This window comes from Mesoplodon densirostris, chromosome 11 (assembly GCF_025265405.1).
Source record: "Mesoplodon densirostris isolate mMesDen1 chromosome 11, mMesDen1 primary haplotype, whole genome shotgun sequence".
Taxonomy (NCBI): Eukaryota; Metazoa; Chordata; class Mammalia; order Artiodactyla; family Ziphiidae; genus Mesoplodon; species Mesoplodon densirostris.
The window spans coordinates 67593694-67610511 of NC_082671.1; the positions used below are offsets into that span (position 1 = coordinate 67593694).

A 16818-nucleotide genomic window follows, 5' to 3' on the forward strand; every position below is an offset into this window, starting at 1 on the left:
AACACGGCCCTCGGTTCTGGTAGAGGGTCAGGAGAGTGGGTCACTGCTCTGGGGCCTTGGGGCCAGCAAGGCGAACCAAATCCTAGGCCAGGTCTGGGCCTCAGTGGCCATGGTAAGACCTAGATGGCTTAACTCCTGGGGCCAAGAGGGTCCCGCCAGGCATGGGCTGTTGGCCTCTGAGTGCCAAGCCTGGGCTACTGAGTGGACAGTAGGAGGGCTTGAGCTGGCTCTACCCTCATCTCTGGGAAGGCATTTCCTTCCCTATCTAGGGGGGTTACCTGGAGAATGTAGGGGCCCTTCTAGCTGGAACAGAGGCTCATGGGAGGAGGTGCAGGTGGGGCCAGGTGTAGAAGGAGGGGAACCAAGGTGGCTGCCCCTCCATTCCCCTCCCCTCTTAGGAGGGCCTTGGGGGAAATGGGCTGGCTGGTCCACCTCCTTCCCTGGTCCCCTACCTTGCCAGGGGCAAAGTCCTTCAGGCCCTGGATGGTCAGCTTGTCCACAGGGTGAATCTTGTTGTAGTCGGCTGGGTCAGCGAAGGTGAGGGGCAGCAGACCCTGCTTCTTCAGGTTGGTTTCTAGAAGGCAGAGGGCACACTCAGTCCATACGCGGCAGGTTCCCTTTGTGAGGAACCTCCCCAACCAAGTCTAGTTAAGGCTCTGGGAGAGACACCCCTAGTCCTACCACATGGGGACAAACCTGGGGCATCGACTACGAGGACCAAGTTGGCGGCACTCCCAGTGACGTGGGGCCCTATGCAAGTGTGCTTTGGTGCCTGTGTTTCCTGAGGCCTCTGACAATCAGAGACAATCCTTTGACCACGTGCCCTGGATTTCAACTGCTACAAGTTTGGAAGCAAGACCAGTATATGCTGGAGATGGGAAGCTGTGAGTGTCAGAATCCACACAAATCTGAAGGGGCAGAGGCTGGAGGCTGGTGATGGTGGGATAACGAGCTGCCGACACGCCCTAGGACCCAGGCACGTGGCTCCAGGCCCCACTGGGCCACTGGCAGGTTGGGTGACCTTGGGCTGCCAGCGAGGGGAGGTGGATGGGGCTGGGATGGGGCTTCAGCTCACCGTGGATCCTGGCGAAGCTCTTGGTGATGATGGCCCGGCCCCCGAGGTGGCGAGGCTCCAGTGCCGCGTGCTCCCGGCTCGAGCCCTCGCCGTAGTTCTCATCTCCGATCACCACCCACCGGATGCCATGTGCCTGTCAGGAAAGTAAGGAGCGAGTTTATGAGGGAGAGGAGGGCACTGGCCCCCCTCCTGTACAGTCCTCGGGCTTCCTAAGGCTCACAGGTCAAGGAGCTAGAGAGTCCCCTCCTCACCTGCTCCCCCAGGACAGGTGAAGTTAGAGGTGAATCCGGCCCAAACCAGGCCCTGGAAAGACATGTGATGAGACACGGGCCCTGGCTGTCCGCGGTGGGCCTGGGAAGGTGCGACCTCCCCATCAGTGCTCAGCCTGGAGGCAGATGTGAGTGGGGGGCACAGTGTCGGGGAAAGCCCAGGGCAGTGGGGGTGACAGACATGGGACGGCCTCTGTGGCACTGGGACACTATTCAACTGCAGAGTTGCTGGTGTGGACTCCCCGCCGTCCCTGAACCACCCATCGCCCCACGCAGCCACCAGCAGGTGCCAGAGGACCCCCATCCCTACCCCCACCAACCCACCTTGTAGTAGCGGGCGGTGTCAGGGACGGGACCAAACTCCTGGGTGACGGCATTGCGCACGGAGTTGGCCTTGCCATTTTCGATGTTGACAGCACCGATGAGCAGATTATTGGAGATGTTGTCCAGGTGCCCACGGAACTTGAGCCAGGGGCCAGCAGCCGAGATGTGGTCAGTGGTACACTTCCCTTTGACCTGGGGTGGGTGAGCAGAGAGAAGAGAGGTCGTGGCAGGGCCTCTGAGTGGCAGATGAAGGGAGAGGCCCTCTCGAGGCAGGCAGCGGGACCCGGGGATGGGGACACGAGAAGGATGTCGCGCTGTGACAGAGGGTCTACAGTTTTGGTGTCACCACTCTGGCCAAGAGGGCTTAGGCAAGGCTGTCACCCACCCCTCAGAGGGGGTAGAGGAGGCTGGACATGGAGGACACGTATGTCTGCTCACTCGCCCTTTAGACCTAGGCCCCCAGGTAGGAGATGCCCAGGCTGGAAGACCAGCTACAGATCTCATGCCAGACACAAGAGAGGAGCCCAGGGATGTGCCTGGGTTCTGGCTAGTGACTGATCAGTTTCATCTACCACGTGGGCCTAATATTGGCTGTGACACTGCCTAGAGACCCCACAGTTAACAGCAGAATGCACGTGTGACATGGGTCTGAGGCCTCTGGCTGTACCACAAGAGCTTGTCTGCTCAGCTCCCAAACACAGGCCATACCCCCGATGCTCAACTGTGGGAACAGAGGAAATGACGTCTTCCGGAGCTTGTCTGGTCAAGCCAGACGTGTGGAGGCCTGGCTGTGCAGGGTCACATGTGCCCATCTTGCCCTCCCTGTGCTGCATTCACTACCCACACCCACTGGAGGTGGCCCTCACCAGCTGGAGCAGGATTGCTGAGGGCCTCAGACAGCAGCTGGCCAGACTCAGTTCTGCCCGGCACGGGGCAGTGGAAGAGGGGACACAGATGCCCTCACGCCTCTGCAGCCAAACCTCCCTTCCTGCCCCCACCCTAACCTTGACTGTGTCCTCCACCAGGGTCCATGGGAGAATGCGTGGTTTCACGGCCCTTCCTACCAATCAAGGGAGGGTGCCCTGGCAGCAGGGCTGTCCTCCCTGTCCCCACACCTCTGACCTTGATGAGGATTTGCAGGTCCTCCAGGTCTTTGCCGTCCCACTTGTCAAAAGGCTCCAGGAGCTGCAGACGCTGGCTGGTGGGACTCACATCCACCCGCTGCCCGCTGCTGTCCTTAGGGGGGTGCTGGTAGGTGTCCTGTCCAGGATCGAACTCCTGCAGCAGGGGACAGGGCACATTGGGTGCCAACCCCTCAGCCCCCATTCGGAAAGGCTCTCACGGAAGGCAAGCTCCCCCGAGCACCAAGCCGCTCTCTCCCGGTGAACACGGCTGCTTCACAATCAGTGAGCGTCCCTCCTGGGCAGGAAGTGTCTCAGCCACACAGCGGCCCTGAGGCCCAGGCCTAGGCGGGCGTGCAGGACACGCAGCAGTGGTGGTGCTCACCGCTTGGGGAAGCTCATCTGCGTCTGGAGCCTCCAGCTTGAACTTCTTGCCATCCTTGCCCGTCAGGAAGTCAGTATCTGGGTTGAACTTGAGGGTGCCAGCAATGGCCAGGGCTGTGACAATCTGCAATGGAGGCGGCCAGTTTGTCAGTTAGCACCAAACTCCACTCCCGTTCCTCCACCTCAGCAGAGACCAAAACTGAGATGGAGCCCAGGAAATTTCCAGATTCTCCACAGACCACTCTTCCCCTCAGAGGCGGGAGCTGCAGGACTCTCCCTGGGACCAGGGCCACTGGGCCTGCAGGGGACTCATGAACCCAAGGGTAATCTGGCCTCTACCACCCCCAGTGGGGCCTGACCTCAGAGCCCCCTCGACCAGGGTCAGCGCTGGACCCAGAGAGGCCAGAAATGCGGCTGCAATGAAAATGTTCCTTAATGGGCACTGCAAACGTGGAAAGGGCCATTTCTTCACAAAAGTATTTCTGGAACACTCATTTAAAAAACCAAGTTACAAAAGACTGGCCAGGTGCAGACAACCACTAAGTGCCCGGAGCACGCGGCTCAGTGGCTGTTCACCGTGACAGCGTGGCCTCCCTCCCGGCTCAGGGACAGTGCGAGCATCCCCTGCGCTGCTCCTGGGCTGCCGACAGGACCCTGGGGCACAGAGGAGGGGAGTGACAGGGCCAAGCCCGTAGCGCTGGGTGGAGGTGGGCTGCCTTCTGTCCCCGGTGGTGATGCCAAAGCCCTGCTCACCATCGCAACTGTGCTAAATGAGACCTCAGGCTCCTGGGACTGAGCGAAGCCAGGTGGGGGGCACCAAGGGAGCTTGATGCCTGGGGCCGGCAAGGTGTGTGGCTCTTGGTTTCTGCCCTGACAATCCCTTGCCCTGTGATGCCAAGCCTCCCTCAGCAGCCCTGCGGGGTCAGACAGCCTTCCCCAGTGCCCCTACTCCCCTGACCGGCCAGCAGCAGGGCCCCGAGAGGCCGTCCCAGGTTAGGGCTGGGCCTGGCAGAGTCTCACCTCAGGGGATGTGACGAAGGCATGGGTCTCAGGGTTCGCATCATTGCGGCCTGTGAAGTTCCTGTTGTAGGAGGTGACGATGGTGTTCTTCTCCCCCTTCTTGATGTCCTTTCTGCCAGGTCAGAGGGGACAGAGTTAGGGATGTCTGGCCTTGTCACCTGGCCCATCCTGCCTAGCTCATGGCAGAGGAGGGGGAACTGGAAAGACCCTGAAAGGGTCACCTCCTCCCAGAACTCACACACAGAGCAAGAGGGTACCTCAGGCATCACTGAGGTTTGCTTGAGACCACACGTAAGACAGAGGCCAGACCAAGGCCAGAGTTTCCTGACCCGAGCACTGCTTCCTTCAAGAGGCTGCATCAGAGGTCACCACTGTGTGCATTACGATGAGGCCCCCCTGGCTTCTTCCTGCCACCCCAGGCTCTGTCCAGGTGGCCACTCAGTGCTGCTGGGGGCTCTTCCCTCTTTACTTCCAGCCCAACCCTCCAGTCCTTCCTGGAAAAGTCTTCTAATGTGCAACAGCCCCAAAGCTAGAGGCCTTGGGCTGAGAGTTTTCACTTCAATAACATCTCCCCTCAACATCTGCGGCTCTGTATCCCAGGACATCAAGGGCCATTCTATCAAAATCGTGCTTCTCACCTGTCCCACTGGCCAATGCAGGGACCACAGGCATTGGCTAGGACGATGCCACCCACGTCCCTCAGGATCTGTGCCTGCAGCAGGGACAGAGGACAGGGAGTGGTCAGGGGCAGGCTGGCAGCTGATGGGAAAGGGTGGTTCAGCAGCCTGAGGGATGAAGATCTGATGGGAACCCTGGGGCCTGTACCAGCCCCTACCTACAAGGCTGCGGTTGGTTCTGCCCTGAAGCCACGTTACTCAGCAGTGGGGTGGGGGAGCCGGGGCGGGATGCGTGGGCACTCACGTAGCCGTCCCGCTCAATGGTGGCGCGGATCTGCTCAGAGCCTGGCGTGATGGTGAACTGGGACTTGCACTTGAGTCCATGAGCCAGCGCCTGCTTGGCCACAGCAGCTGAGCGCCCCATGTCCTCGTAGCTGGAGTTGGTACAGCTGCCGATCAGACCTGGTGCATCATAGGTGGTGAGGCCGGGAGTCAGGAGGAGAGAGTGACCAGAGCTCTCCACCTGACCGCAAATGAGCCAGGTCTGGTCAAGAGTTCACCAACTCTGCTTCCAACAGAGACATGTTGGAAGCAGCCTACCTAGCTGTTTAAGAGTAAAGGATAAGCTCCTCTTGACGCAGCCATTTAAGAGAAGATGTGGCCAGTGAACACGACACTGAACACGCGTGGAAGCAGTACAAGCCACTCTTACAGTAATACAGTCTGCATGTGTATGCACATCAGCAGGCCCACACTGAAACACTTACATGACTGCTGCTGGGTGAGGGCCTATAGGCCAATTTTCTTCTCTTATACTTTGTAGTATTCTCTGGCTTTCTAGTTGGTTTATAATCAGGGGAAAAATAATTCTTTTTAAAAAGTCTATCGTAGTGGGCTTCCCTGGTAGTGGTTAAGAATCCGCCTGCCAATGCAGGGGACATAGGTTCGAGCCCTGGTCCGGGAAGATTCCATATGCCGCGGAGCAACTAAGCCCGTGTGCCACAACTACTGAGCCTGCGCTCTACAGCCCACGAGCCACAACTACTGAAGCCCGCATGCTACAACTACTAAGGCCCACGCACCTAGAGCCCGTGCTCCACAAGAGAAGCCACTGCAATGAGAAGCCCACGCACTGCAACGAAGAGTAGCCCCTGCTCACCGCAACTAGAGAAAGCCCGCACGCAGCAACAAAGACCCAACACAGCCAAATAAGTAAATTAATTAAATAAATAAATCAGAAAAAGGAAAGTCTATCACAGTTATTCAAGAAGTCAAAGACTGGATGACATCACATTGTCTATAGACAGAGACAGTCTCTCTCACCAGCTCAGCAATTTAGTTTCTAATTTTAAGCCACCAAAGATTCGTTTTTATTTACTTCAACTCCTAAGGCTGAACATATTGTACAGCACTTCATGCCAGGCACCATCGAAAGCTCTTGCCACACATTAACTCGTCCCACTTCCTGGCAATTTTAGCGGGTAAGTACAGTATCACCCTCGTTTTACACCTGGGGAACCGAGGCACAGGAGGTGAAGAGATTTGCTCTCAGTCACCCAGCTGTGAAGTGGCAGAGTCAGATTCATACCCAGGCCACCTGGGTTCATATGCTTCACAGCCACACTAAACTGTGACAACAGTGATACCATGCCAGTGTGTCCGTATATGTAAAGCATGTAAAGTAAAATCACTCGTCATGGTTGGTAAGAGGAAGTGTTTGTAAAACAGAAAATTACACACATCAGTATGTGCATGTACACAGAAATACAGTATTCCTGTCAAAGAGATTCTAGAGCTGGTTCTGGCTGAGGGTGGAGATTAGGGGTGTTTTAAAATTCTTATTATTTGTCAATATTCTCTACACTGATATATATTTCTTTTTTTTTTTAGGTTCCATATATATGTGTTAACACACGGTATTTGTTTTTCTCTTTCTGACTTACTTCACTCTGTATGACAGACTCTATGAAGATTTTCTTGATGTGGACAATTTTTGAAGTCTTTACTGAATTTGTTACAATACTGCTTCTGTTTTATGTTTTATTTTGTTTTGTTTTGTTTTGTTTTTCCCCTTTTGCGGCACGCGGACCTCACTGTTGTGGCCTCTCCCGTTGCAGAGCACAGGCTCTGGACGCACAGGCCCAGCGGCCATGGCTCATGGGCCCAGCCGCTCCGCGGCATGTGGGATCTTTCCAGACCGGGGCACAAACCCACACCCCCTGCATCGGCAGGCGGACTCCCAACCACTGCGCCACCAGGGAAGCCCCCATGTTTTGTTTTTTTTGGCCGCGAGACACGTGGGATCTTAGCTCCCCAACCAGGGATCGGACCTGCACCCTCTGCACTGGAAGGCGAAGTCTTAACCACTGGACCAGCAGGAAATCCCTCTATTTCTTTTATACCGAGAAAAAGTAATTTCCTTAAAAAGCCATAAGAAAAAAACCAACTACTTCAGAAAGTGCCTGGTCCATTCAGGAAGGGCCCCGCGGTAAGCACAGGCCACAGGCCACAGCCCACAGCCCTGGGTGGACTGCTGGCCCTGAGGCGGGGGGCAGGGGTGGCTCACCTACTCGGATGTCCAGGGGCCACCCCTCCTTCTCTGCCACACTGCCCACTTCTGCCACAGGGTGAGCCAGGTCAGGGGTGAAGGGCCCATTGATGTGCGGCTTCAGCTGAGGAAGAAAAGGCACGGGGAGGGAACCCAGCTTGGCGCGTGGACAGCCTCTCTTCTTCAGAGGCGGCCTCACTCCGGCTCACCAAGTCACGGTGGGCCTGGGAGGCCAACTACTGTTCTCACGGCTCACACCTCAACCCAGGAAACGCCCGAGCAACAGGCACCGTATGTGCTGCAGCTCATGAGATCTCTCCAACCCCGCAAGGCTCGTCATCTCCAGCCTGCAGACGGCAGAGCGCCTGCCTTGCCCAAGGTCACATAGCTCGGCGATAGCAGAGGCATGGGATGAATCAAGGTTGCCAGCTTCCTAAGCCCATTACCTCCCATACTATGGTGCTTCTGGAATCTTAAGGCCAGATGCTTTACATGTGACGATACTTATCAATCAACGTGAAGCACTTAACGAAGTGCCTGGCACACAGTAAGCACTCAATAAATGTTAGCAACTGTTATTACATGGATTAGCTCATTCAGTTCCCATGACCGCCTCGGGTTTCACACACCGTGAAGTGAGGCCCACAGTGCTTGAGTAACTTGCCCAAGGTCACAGTAAGCCTAAGTGGCAGAGTCAAGATGTGAACTCATGAAGGTTGGCTTCAGGGCCTAAACCCTTGGCTGCTGTGCTCTGCTGCTTCTGCTCCTCCAGACTGCCCTTTCTCTGGCCTTCCAAACGCCACCCTGGCCTACAGGTCTCAGGGTGCCAGGCTCAGGCTTGGGAATCTTGGGCTTTGCCCTCTGAACTCTCACAACTCTAGGGCAAAATCTTGGCTTCTCCTAAAGCTGAGGTGGGGGCCAATTGAACGTTTCTGAATCACCAGCCATAGCCACCTCCACTCTCCCCTTGGCCATACAGCCTTCCTGCTGCCCCTACCACCCCACTGATTCAGGCAGCAGTTTGCAGGGACACTGGGGAACCAAAAGCCCAAGAGCCCTGCTGGGTGTGCAGCCAGAGACCTGCTCTGGCTCTCCCCAGGGCCCACCAGAAGTCCCCAGACGGGGCCTGAACCCCCCACCCTCAGAAATTCCTGGAACCAGCTCCCTTCCTCACCTCGCTGAGGTTAATTTCAATCAGTTGGTCATAATGGCAGCCAGTGTCAGGTACCAAGTGATCCTTGAATTCATCAGCAAGGTTGGCAATGTCTGAAATCAACAAAGGAGGGAGACTGAAGCATGTAAAACAGAAATTGGCCATGAGACTCCATCCATCCATCCATCCACCCACCCACCCATCCATCCATTATGAACTACAGTTACCAGGCACCTGTCAAACACCAGGGCCTGGACACTGACTGGGCAAACAAAGGAACAAAACAAACAGCACAGGACACAGTTCCTGCCCTCAAGGAGCTCACGTCTAGCGAAGGAGCTATCAGTGAGCCGGAAGTCACAACATAATACAACAGAGGCAAGCAGGAACACGGGGACACAGGGGAGAAGTAGTGACTGAGGCTCAGAGTCAGGGAAGGCTTCCTGGAGATGAGAAGCACTGACTTTTTAAAGAAGGAGAAGTTACTTGATAATAAAAGCGAGGGAAGGGCCTTTCAGGTAGGACTCTGTGTGCAGAGAGCTTGGGAACAAAGTGAGAAACTCCCCGCCAGGCCCCTGGCCTCTGGCTCCACCAATCACCCTCGCTCACCTCCCTTCAGAGGCTCCAACAATTCCTCCCCCAGGACCCATTTCCAACTCTGGGTTTCAAAGAAGCCAAGCTAGAACCTGAGGGAAGTTGCTGAGGGAGGCCTACAAAGTGGTTCTTGTTCCAGACGTTTTTCCTCCTCCCCCTGCTAGGAGAGGAATTACAAACAGAAGCAGATCCATGTCATTTCCAGAGCCTCCCACAGAGGGCACCAGGGACCAGGCCAAGAAGAACCGGAATTCAAACACCCTTTCAGGGGAAACTAAATTCCAATCCTGAGGCAGGGATATCTCACACTTAGATGCCAGACCCATTGAGAAGCTGATGCGAGCTACAGACACCCCACTCAGGAACAGTAACACACATAACCTCTCACAGACCGTCAGAGGCTTCTCAGAGCCTCTGAAGCCAGTCCAGAGACACCAGGCTTAGGACTTAGGACGCCCACTGGCTTACCTGTCCGGCCTGTCTTGCTCAGGTACTTCTTCATCCTGTGGTTGTATGGAAACACCGAAGTGGTGGCCCCAATTTCTGCACCCATGTTGCAGATTGTCGCCATGCCTGTAGAGAAACAGAGCCCGCGGGGCTGGCTGTGCAGCTAGGTGAGGGTCCCCCACACCTGCTAGAGGTGCACACACGTCTTCACACCGGGGAGCTGGCATCATTTCTTCCCTCACTCTCACTGCCCCTGTGGCCCAGGGTTAAAATGAGGCCCAGTGAAGAGAGGCCACGGGGCCAGAGCTCAGTGTCCCGGCTCTCAGGGTGGCTGCTGGGTAGAGTGAAGGGGACATAAGATTCAGCTCCTACAAGCCAAGTTCCAGTTCTAGGCCTGGCTGTCCCGCTCAGCAGACTAGACAGCCCCCATGTAATGAACGCTGACCTGGCCAGACCACCCAGTTGTTACTGTGTCCATTTGCAGGTGAGGGAACTGGCTCAGAGAGGCCCAAGGTCATGCCACAGAGCAAATGCGGCGTGGCCTGCAGGTCTTGGTCTGACTGCCTGGTGTGCAGGCCTGCACTGTTTCAGCTACAACACGGTGGAAATGTTTCTGGGTCCGCAGTTTTCCAGCAATAAGACTGGAATGACGTCCACTGCCTGGACCACAGACCGCCCACAGAACTGGAGAGGCTACAGATGCCCTGACTGCTATTCAGGACTCCAGCCTCATGGGGTTGCTGGGACATGGGTCTGGGCTTGTTGCCAACTTCCTAACTGAGCTGTCCAACAGTAGTAAGGGCTACTTGTAAGAGTGAGCCCCGCCTCACTGGAGGGACGCAAGGGCCAGCTGAACTGTAGCTCTGTGGGGCTGCTGTGGAGCTGAGGCAGGCCCCTAGGGAAGTCTGGACTGAACCATCTCTAACGTTCATTCCAAGTCTACCTGGATTTCCGAGGGCCCAGGCATTGGGGCCAGATCACCAGGAGTGATGAGTAGGAAGGGGCTGGCTCCCACCTGGTCTTGGAGACTAGCAGGTGACGGTCTCTAATCCAAAGGAAGAGAGTGAGGTTCTAACTCCAGCCAAGGGAAGATGTGAGAATGCGGCTGCTTTGAGACAGAAGCCCTGGCTCTGATTCCCCTTCCCACCACCACCTCCACCCTCTGTAGGTTCTTCTTCTGGATCACCCAAGGCAGCCCAGGCCCAGCCAAGTTGGCTCAGCCCCTAAATCTGTGTGGCCACAGGGAGGTTACCTGCCGTCCTTGAGGGGCCCCAGTCTCCCGTTTAATGAGGGACCTGGACTAGACAATGAGGTCTCCCCTCGACCTCTAAGTGTCCATCCCAAGTCCCCAAATTGACTGGACAGATCCTCAGGGGAAGGCCATTCACTGCTTCTACGGCTCAACTACAGGCCCCATTGGGCCCAGCACAGGCTGAGAGCCATGCCACGTGGCTGCCTTCCTCACCAGTGCAGGAGATGGAGTCTACGCCAGGCCCGTGGTACTCCACAATTGCGCCCGTGCCGCCTTTTACTGTGAGGATGCCTGCCACCTTTAGGATCACATCTTTGGGTGAGGTCCAACCGGAGAGTGAGCCTGTCAGCTTCACGCCGATCACCTGAGTAGGTGGGGCAAGGAAGAAGTGACAGGCCTGTGTATCATGTGCCGTGTTCCACCCAGGAAACTACCTGCTGGAATTCAGCTTATTTATCCTTGCCTCCTTCCCAAAGAGATCTGAGCCTGACCTATTCTCTCACCCCTTTTGGGTCCCACATCTCCCATTCACCCCCACCAACCACCCCTCTGCTGTCACCCCAAAATGAGCCCTTCCCTACCCCTCACCTTGGGGCACTTCAGCTCCCAGGGGATCCCAGCCATGACGTCCACTGCATCAGCGCCCCCAACTCCAATGCAGATGCCCCCCAGGCCACCACCATTGGGGGTGTGGGAATCAGTGCCAATGAGAAGAACCCCAGGGTATGCATAGTTTTCCAGAATGATCTGAAAAAGAATACAAGATCTTAAGCTTAAAAGCCCTCAGGAGAGAATGGAGGTAGGGCTCCAAAGGGGTCTGCAAAACTGCCCCCTACCGACACTGGGCCACTGGGCCATTCGCAGGCACCCCCTCCAGAATGGGGCCTCTCCAGTGTGGCCTGGACGAGCCAGAGACCTGGGAGACCGGCGGCCTGGGCTCACAAACTGCTCTGACAGTTCCTGACTGTATGACTTGGGCTTGTCAGTGCCTCTCCGCACCTCAGTTTCCTCATTTGTTAAGAACGGCCACACCACCTCGACTCCAGGATTGTGGCGAGAACCAGATGAACTGGGTACAAGGGTGTGTCGTGTGACAGGCCTGGGGACAAGTGCTGCCCCCTGAAAGGTGCTCCCCTACGACACGCCCTGCCTCACGTGGTGGACACGTGGAGTGTGTTCATCTGGCTTCTCAAGAGGGCAGACAACCTTTCATGGCCTGGCTCCAGCACCCACAAGGAAGTACCGGGGAGCCTACGGGAGCACAGGCCAGGAGTTTTTCCACCACTGAACTAAAAAGAAGTATAGACAACGCCTCCCTAGCCTCAGTGGCCTGGAGGTGGCTCTGAGAACAGAAGCGACTTGCTTAAGGAAGAGGATGACTTGCCGCATTACCTCTCCGAGTTCAGTGTTCCCTTCGTCCAGGCTAGGAGCTGGCGGTGAGCATTTCTCCCCAGGATATTTAAAGGAGCTACAGGGGCAGCTACCCCAGTGCAGCCCCACCCACCTTCCTGACAGCTGAGGTGCTGGACACGCTGAGGCTGCAGCGGGGCTGCTTGAGGAAACTGCGGCCAAAGGGCCACGCCTGGGTCTGCGGTCTGGCCCTACCACCTACCAGTAGTCACTTCACCCCTCCAAGCCTCAGTTTCCCATCTGTAAAAAGTAGCTGATAACAGTGGCCCCCTCACTGGATCATTGTGAGCACTTGATAGGAACATGTCCGTCAAGCTGTAATAATGCCTGAGAGAGGCATTATTTTTATTTATTATTTTGCAGCAAGATCCTTCACCTGAGGTTCTGCTGCTCACTGTCAGAGGCAATTATGGCCCAACCCACACATAGGGATGCTGGGGAGGATAAATGAGATCAGAGATGGGAAAGGCTCTATGAACTGTCACGACTGACGGAATGTGTCCCCAGAATATTACAGAAACCCCAGGGCCTCTGCCTCAGGCTAGGCATCTGCTCAGCAGACTCAGCAAGGGTCGAGGGGTCTCGCCTCCTGGGAACACAGAAAGTTAGAAGACCTGGTTCCTTCTCCAGAAACGAGGCAGCTGGCTGGGAGAATAGGCCAACACAGAAGAAATCCCTAACAAAAAACAACTGTTGGAGAGAACGCCGTTTAACTGCTTCATTTCTCCAGCCCTCCTTTTCCTCGGCCACATACAAAGATTTAAAACTAGTTAATCTCTAAAGCTCCTCAAGGTTGTGAAAGTCTGATCCATGAAGACCAGATACACAGAATTCAGTGTGGTCACACCATGTAGACTGTCAGTGTGGTCCATGTCCAGAAGGGAGTGGTCAGTGCAGACCCAAGGACTGCAGAAAGCATCACAAAGAAGCTGGTTGTGACAGTGACCTCAGTGGTCGGCTGCATACGGTTAGGCAGACGGCGGTGTGGTGGAGAAGTGTATTTTTAGGCTGGACTAACATCTAGAACATAAAACTAGAAATTCAGCCATCTATCTGCATGACACACGTACACTGAGGACCTATTCTATACTGACCTGGCACCAGGCCCAGAGCTAGAGAGGAATAAATAAGCCATAGTCCCTGTCCCCACAGGGCACACTCAGCACACACTGTGGCCGTAATGTGAAGGGTCCCACACAGGATCACAAGATCCCCAATGCTGGGGACCAGAGGGCCAGGACTTCAGAGGGGACCAGAAAGCAGAACTGCAGAGGAGGAAGGGTCTGCCAGGGGACTCAAGGCAGAGGGAAAGGGATTAAGATTTAATCTGGACATGGCAGATTAAAGCTGCCTACTGTCAAGGGGGAGAGGAAAGAAAAGCTGCACAGAGATCACATGACTCCTGGGAACTTTCTTTCTAAAGAAATCTATCAGGCTGTACACTTAGCTGGTGGCCAGTGGCAGGTGTGAGCTGCCATCACTCACGACCCCGAACTTTGGCCCAGAAGCTGCCAAAATGGCCTCGGCATTTGTACTAAGGTGGAATGGAGGACACTTGGATTGGGGTCCCCTTGACGACAAAAGGTCAAGGTTGGGTCCACCTGACTCCCTCACCCTGCTGCTGAGAGAGGCTTTCTGGCCCCTGCAGACCAATGTGACATGCCATACCCGGGGAGCCCCTTCCTGGCAAGGGCGATGGTTTGAAAGGGCAGAGCAGTGATCTGTGGCTCTGGTTTCAGAGTGGGGCAGTGCTGGGAACCCATGCAGGGTCGCATTACAGCCTGACTCAGCTCATCTTGAAGGAAGGCCTGGAAGTGAGCCCTGGGATGGAGGTGGGGAGAAAGGTCACCTTGAGAAGGTACAAAGAGGCAGGTTTCACATCCAAGATGGATGGTAAACGGACACAAACCGGCACACACCCCACAAACCAGTCAGAAGCCCTGAACAGACACCTTTGATGAAAGCTAATCACCCATCTCCCCAGAAACACAGACACACAGACACACAGACACACAGACACACACACACACACCCCACCCCACCCCCCGATAGACAGAACTGCCTATCAAGAGAAAATCCATCGTTGGGGAAACCCCAGGAGAACTCCTGACTGATGTGGCCATGTGACCTTTGGCCCCTCCATCCTCCAGGACACCCGCAACGGGCCAAAAGGCTCCAAGGAGCACTCTGTGCACTGAGAGCGGGAGAGTTCCCGGTGTGACGGGAGACCGGGAAGCAGCACAGCAGCGTGGAGCACTGGCTCCAGGGCCAGGCTGCCTGGATGCAAAGCCTGGCCCCACAATCGGCCAACTGGGTGCCCTGGGCAAGGAGATCAACTTCTCCGTGCCTCAGTTTCCTCATCTGTAAGGTGTGGACAATAAAACCACCAATCTCATAGGGTCACGGCGAGCACCCAGTAAGTTACTATCTGCAGAGTGCCTGGCACACGGAATGTGCTCATCAAGTGTTAGCTATCCACGCAACAAGGTATAACGCTTGTGGAAAAAAGCAAAACAAAAAACAATATAATACCACAATACTTAGAAGAAGGTGTAGCACAAAACATGTCAACATTAAAAAGCTGGTCAGAAGGGACTATTTTAATTTCTCACACGGAGAGGGAGAATGTATAACTTGACACAGTGAAAATTAATTTTAGGGACTTCCCTGGTGGCGCAGTGGTTAAGAATCCGCCTGCCAATGCAGGGGACATGGGTTTGAGCCCTGGTCTGGGAAGATCCCACGTGCCGCAGACCAACTAAGCCCGTGCACCACAACTACTGAGCCTGCGCTCTAGAGCCCATGAGCCACAACTACCGAGCCTGCATGCCATAACTACTGAAGCCTGTATGCCTAGAGCCCGTGCTCCGCAACAAGAGAAGCCACCGCAATGAGAAACCCGCACACTGCAATGAAGAGTAGCCCCGCTCACCACAACTAGAGAAAGCCTGCATGCAGCAATGAAGACCCAACTCGGCCAAAAAATAACTAATTAATTCATTAATTAATTTTGAAAAAAGAAAATTAAATTTAAAATGAAAGCGGAGGAGTCTAAGGGCTGATGAAAATGTCATCCAATTGCCCGCCTGAGCCCCAGGCTCCCACAGGCCTGGAGGTGTTCCCTGGTTCCCTAAGGGCAGCCCACTCCCCTGCCCACCCACAAAGGCAGGCCAGGCCCTGCTTTACCTGGTGAATGATTCCAGAGCCAGGCCTCCAAAAGCCCACGCCGTACTTGGCACCTGCAGTTGCCAGGAAATTATACACTTCCTGGTTTATGTCCTATTGAGACAAATCAATAACCAGGGCATTAGTAACACAGTTTGCTCATGGTTTCCCCCCTCCCCCTCCCCTCCCCTCTGACTCTGAAATGCTGGCACTGTGAAGACAGGCCCTCTCCTGGAGGCCGTCTACAAATAATTCCAAAAGGGCTTGGATGCTGGCCCATAGTCTCAGCTGGCAGGCCCAGGAGAGAGACCAGGGAACAGAGACAAAGCCCAGTTCTGTGACACCTGGCCAGGGAGTGGGTCCAAAACAAATCCCTTCCCTGCCCTGGGTCTCAGTTTCCTTGTTTGTAGAAGGGTCCCTCTGGCACTCAAGTCCTCAGCCAAGGCCGGCAGTGAGGGGGAAGCATGGGACTACAGGACTAACTGGGACATGGTGTCGGGGAGGGGAACTGTCAAAGGGAAGCAGTGGGACAGAGTGGACAGCCCGGTCCCACCACGCCTCATGTTGGGTGTTGTTTCTCCACTGGAGCCTCGGATGCCTCGTCTGTAATCCTGGCTGACATTTACTGAATACCCACTACGGAAATGGCACCACGCTAAACATCCTCACAACCCAGGGGAAGTATTGTCACCAAGCCCATTTTACAGATGCAAAAACAGAAACTCAGAGGTGAAATAACTTGCTGGAGATCCCAGGGTTAAACAGAGGAGCCAGTGTTTGAACCGAGGCCTGTCCAACCACAGAGCTGAGGGCTACGTTGTAATAGAAATAAGGCTACCTCCCTTACAGAGACTACATCTCAGAACACCTAGACCATTGTCTGGCATGTGGTAGGTGCTCAACACTTGGTAATGTGTTTGATGGGCCCCAAATGAAAGACCGTCAAATGGACCATGTTCTGAACAAACAAAATAAAAAACAGGATGGTACCCACTATACCTATAATTCAGGGACAACTTCCTCGGGGGGAAGGGAAGGCTTCCCACCACATGGATGTGAGGCCAGAGTTTATCTGGAAGACATGGCATGTCCCTGGATAGGTGAGACCCCAGGGACTAAAGGGATGGGAACATAGCGGACAGCACAGAGCTGCAAAGGAGGAAGTAGGAATAGAGACCTGCTAGCCTCTGGGTGTGGGAGAGCCGCGCTCCAAGGCAGAGGAGGGACTCACTGTGGGCGCCGCTGGGCCCTCCATAAAACACTCTCAATACCGTGCAGCCCCCTTCATTTAAACTCCAGACCAACCATGCATCCTTCTGAGGGCCCGTGTAGTTCCCCCAAGTGAAAGAATGGCAGACAAAGAACTTAGGTCCCCACAGCGGTCTCTTTCTGATTAATAATTAATATATTGGGTTCTTCGTTTATAAATCAGTCACTTG

General features: G+C 55.1%; 1 protein-coding gene across 1 annotated transcript in view; it reads right to left on the reverse strand.

Moving 5' to 3' along the window:
- Positions 1-16818, reverse strand: part of ACO2 (aconitase 2) — a 53924-nt gene that overhangs the window by 591 nt on the left and 36515 nt on the right. Inside the window, exons 4-17 of the mRNA XM_060111663.1 lie at positions 15401-15493; positions 11393-11551; positions 11018-11168; positions 9574-9678; positions 8533-8624; positions 7377-7482; positions 5115-5272; positions 4832-4905; positions 4194-4305; positions 3175-3297; positions 2791-2946; positions 1669-1860; positions 1076-1208; positions 453-574 (exon numbers count right to left, since the gene is read on the reverse strand). Of these exons, the coding sequence (XP_059967646.1) occupies positions 453-574; positions 1076-1208; positions 1669-1860; positions 2791-2946; positions 3175-3297; positions 4194-4305; positions 4832-4905; positions 5115-5272; positions 7377-7482; positions 8533-8624; positions 9574-9678; positions 11018-11168; positions 11393-11551; positions 15401-15493 (1776 nt within the window). The remainder of the gene's footprint in view (positions 1-452; positions 575-1075; positions 1209-1668; positions 1861-2790; positions 2947-3174; positions 3298-4193; positions 4306-4831; positions 4906-5114; positions 5273-7376; positions 7483-8532; positions 8625-9573; positions 9679-11017; positions 11169-11392; positions 11552-15400; positions 15494-16818) is intronic.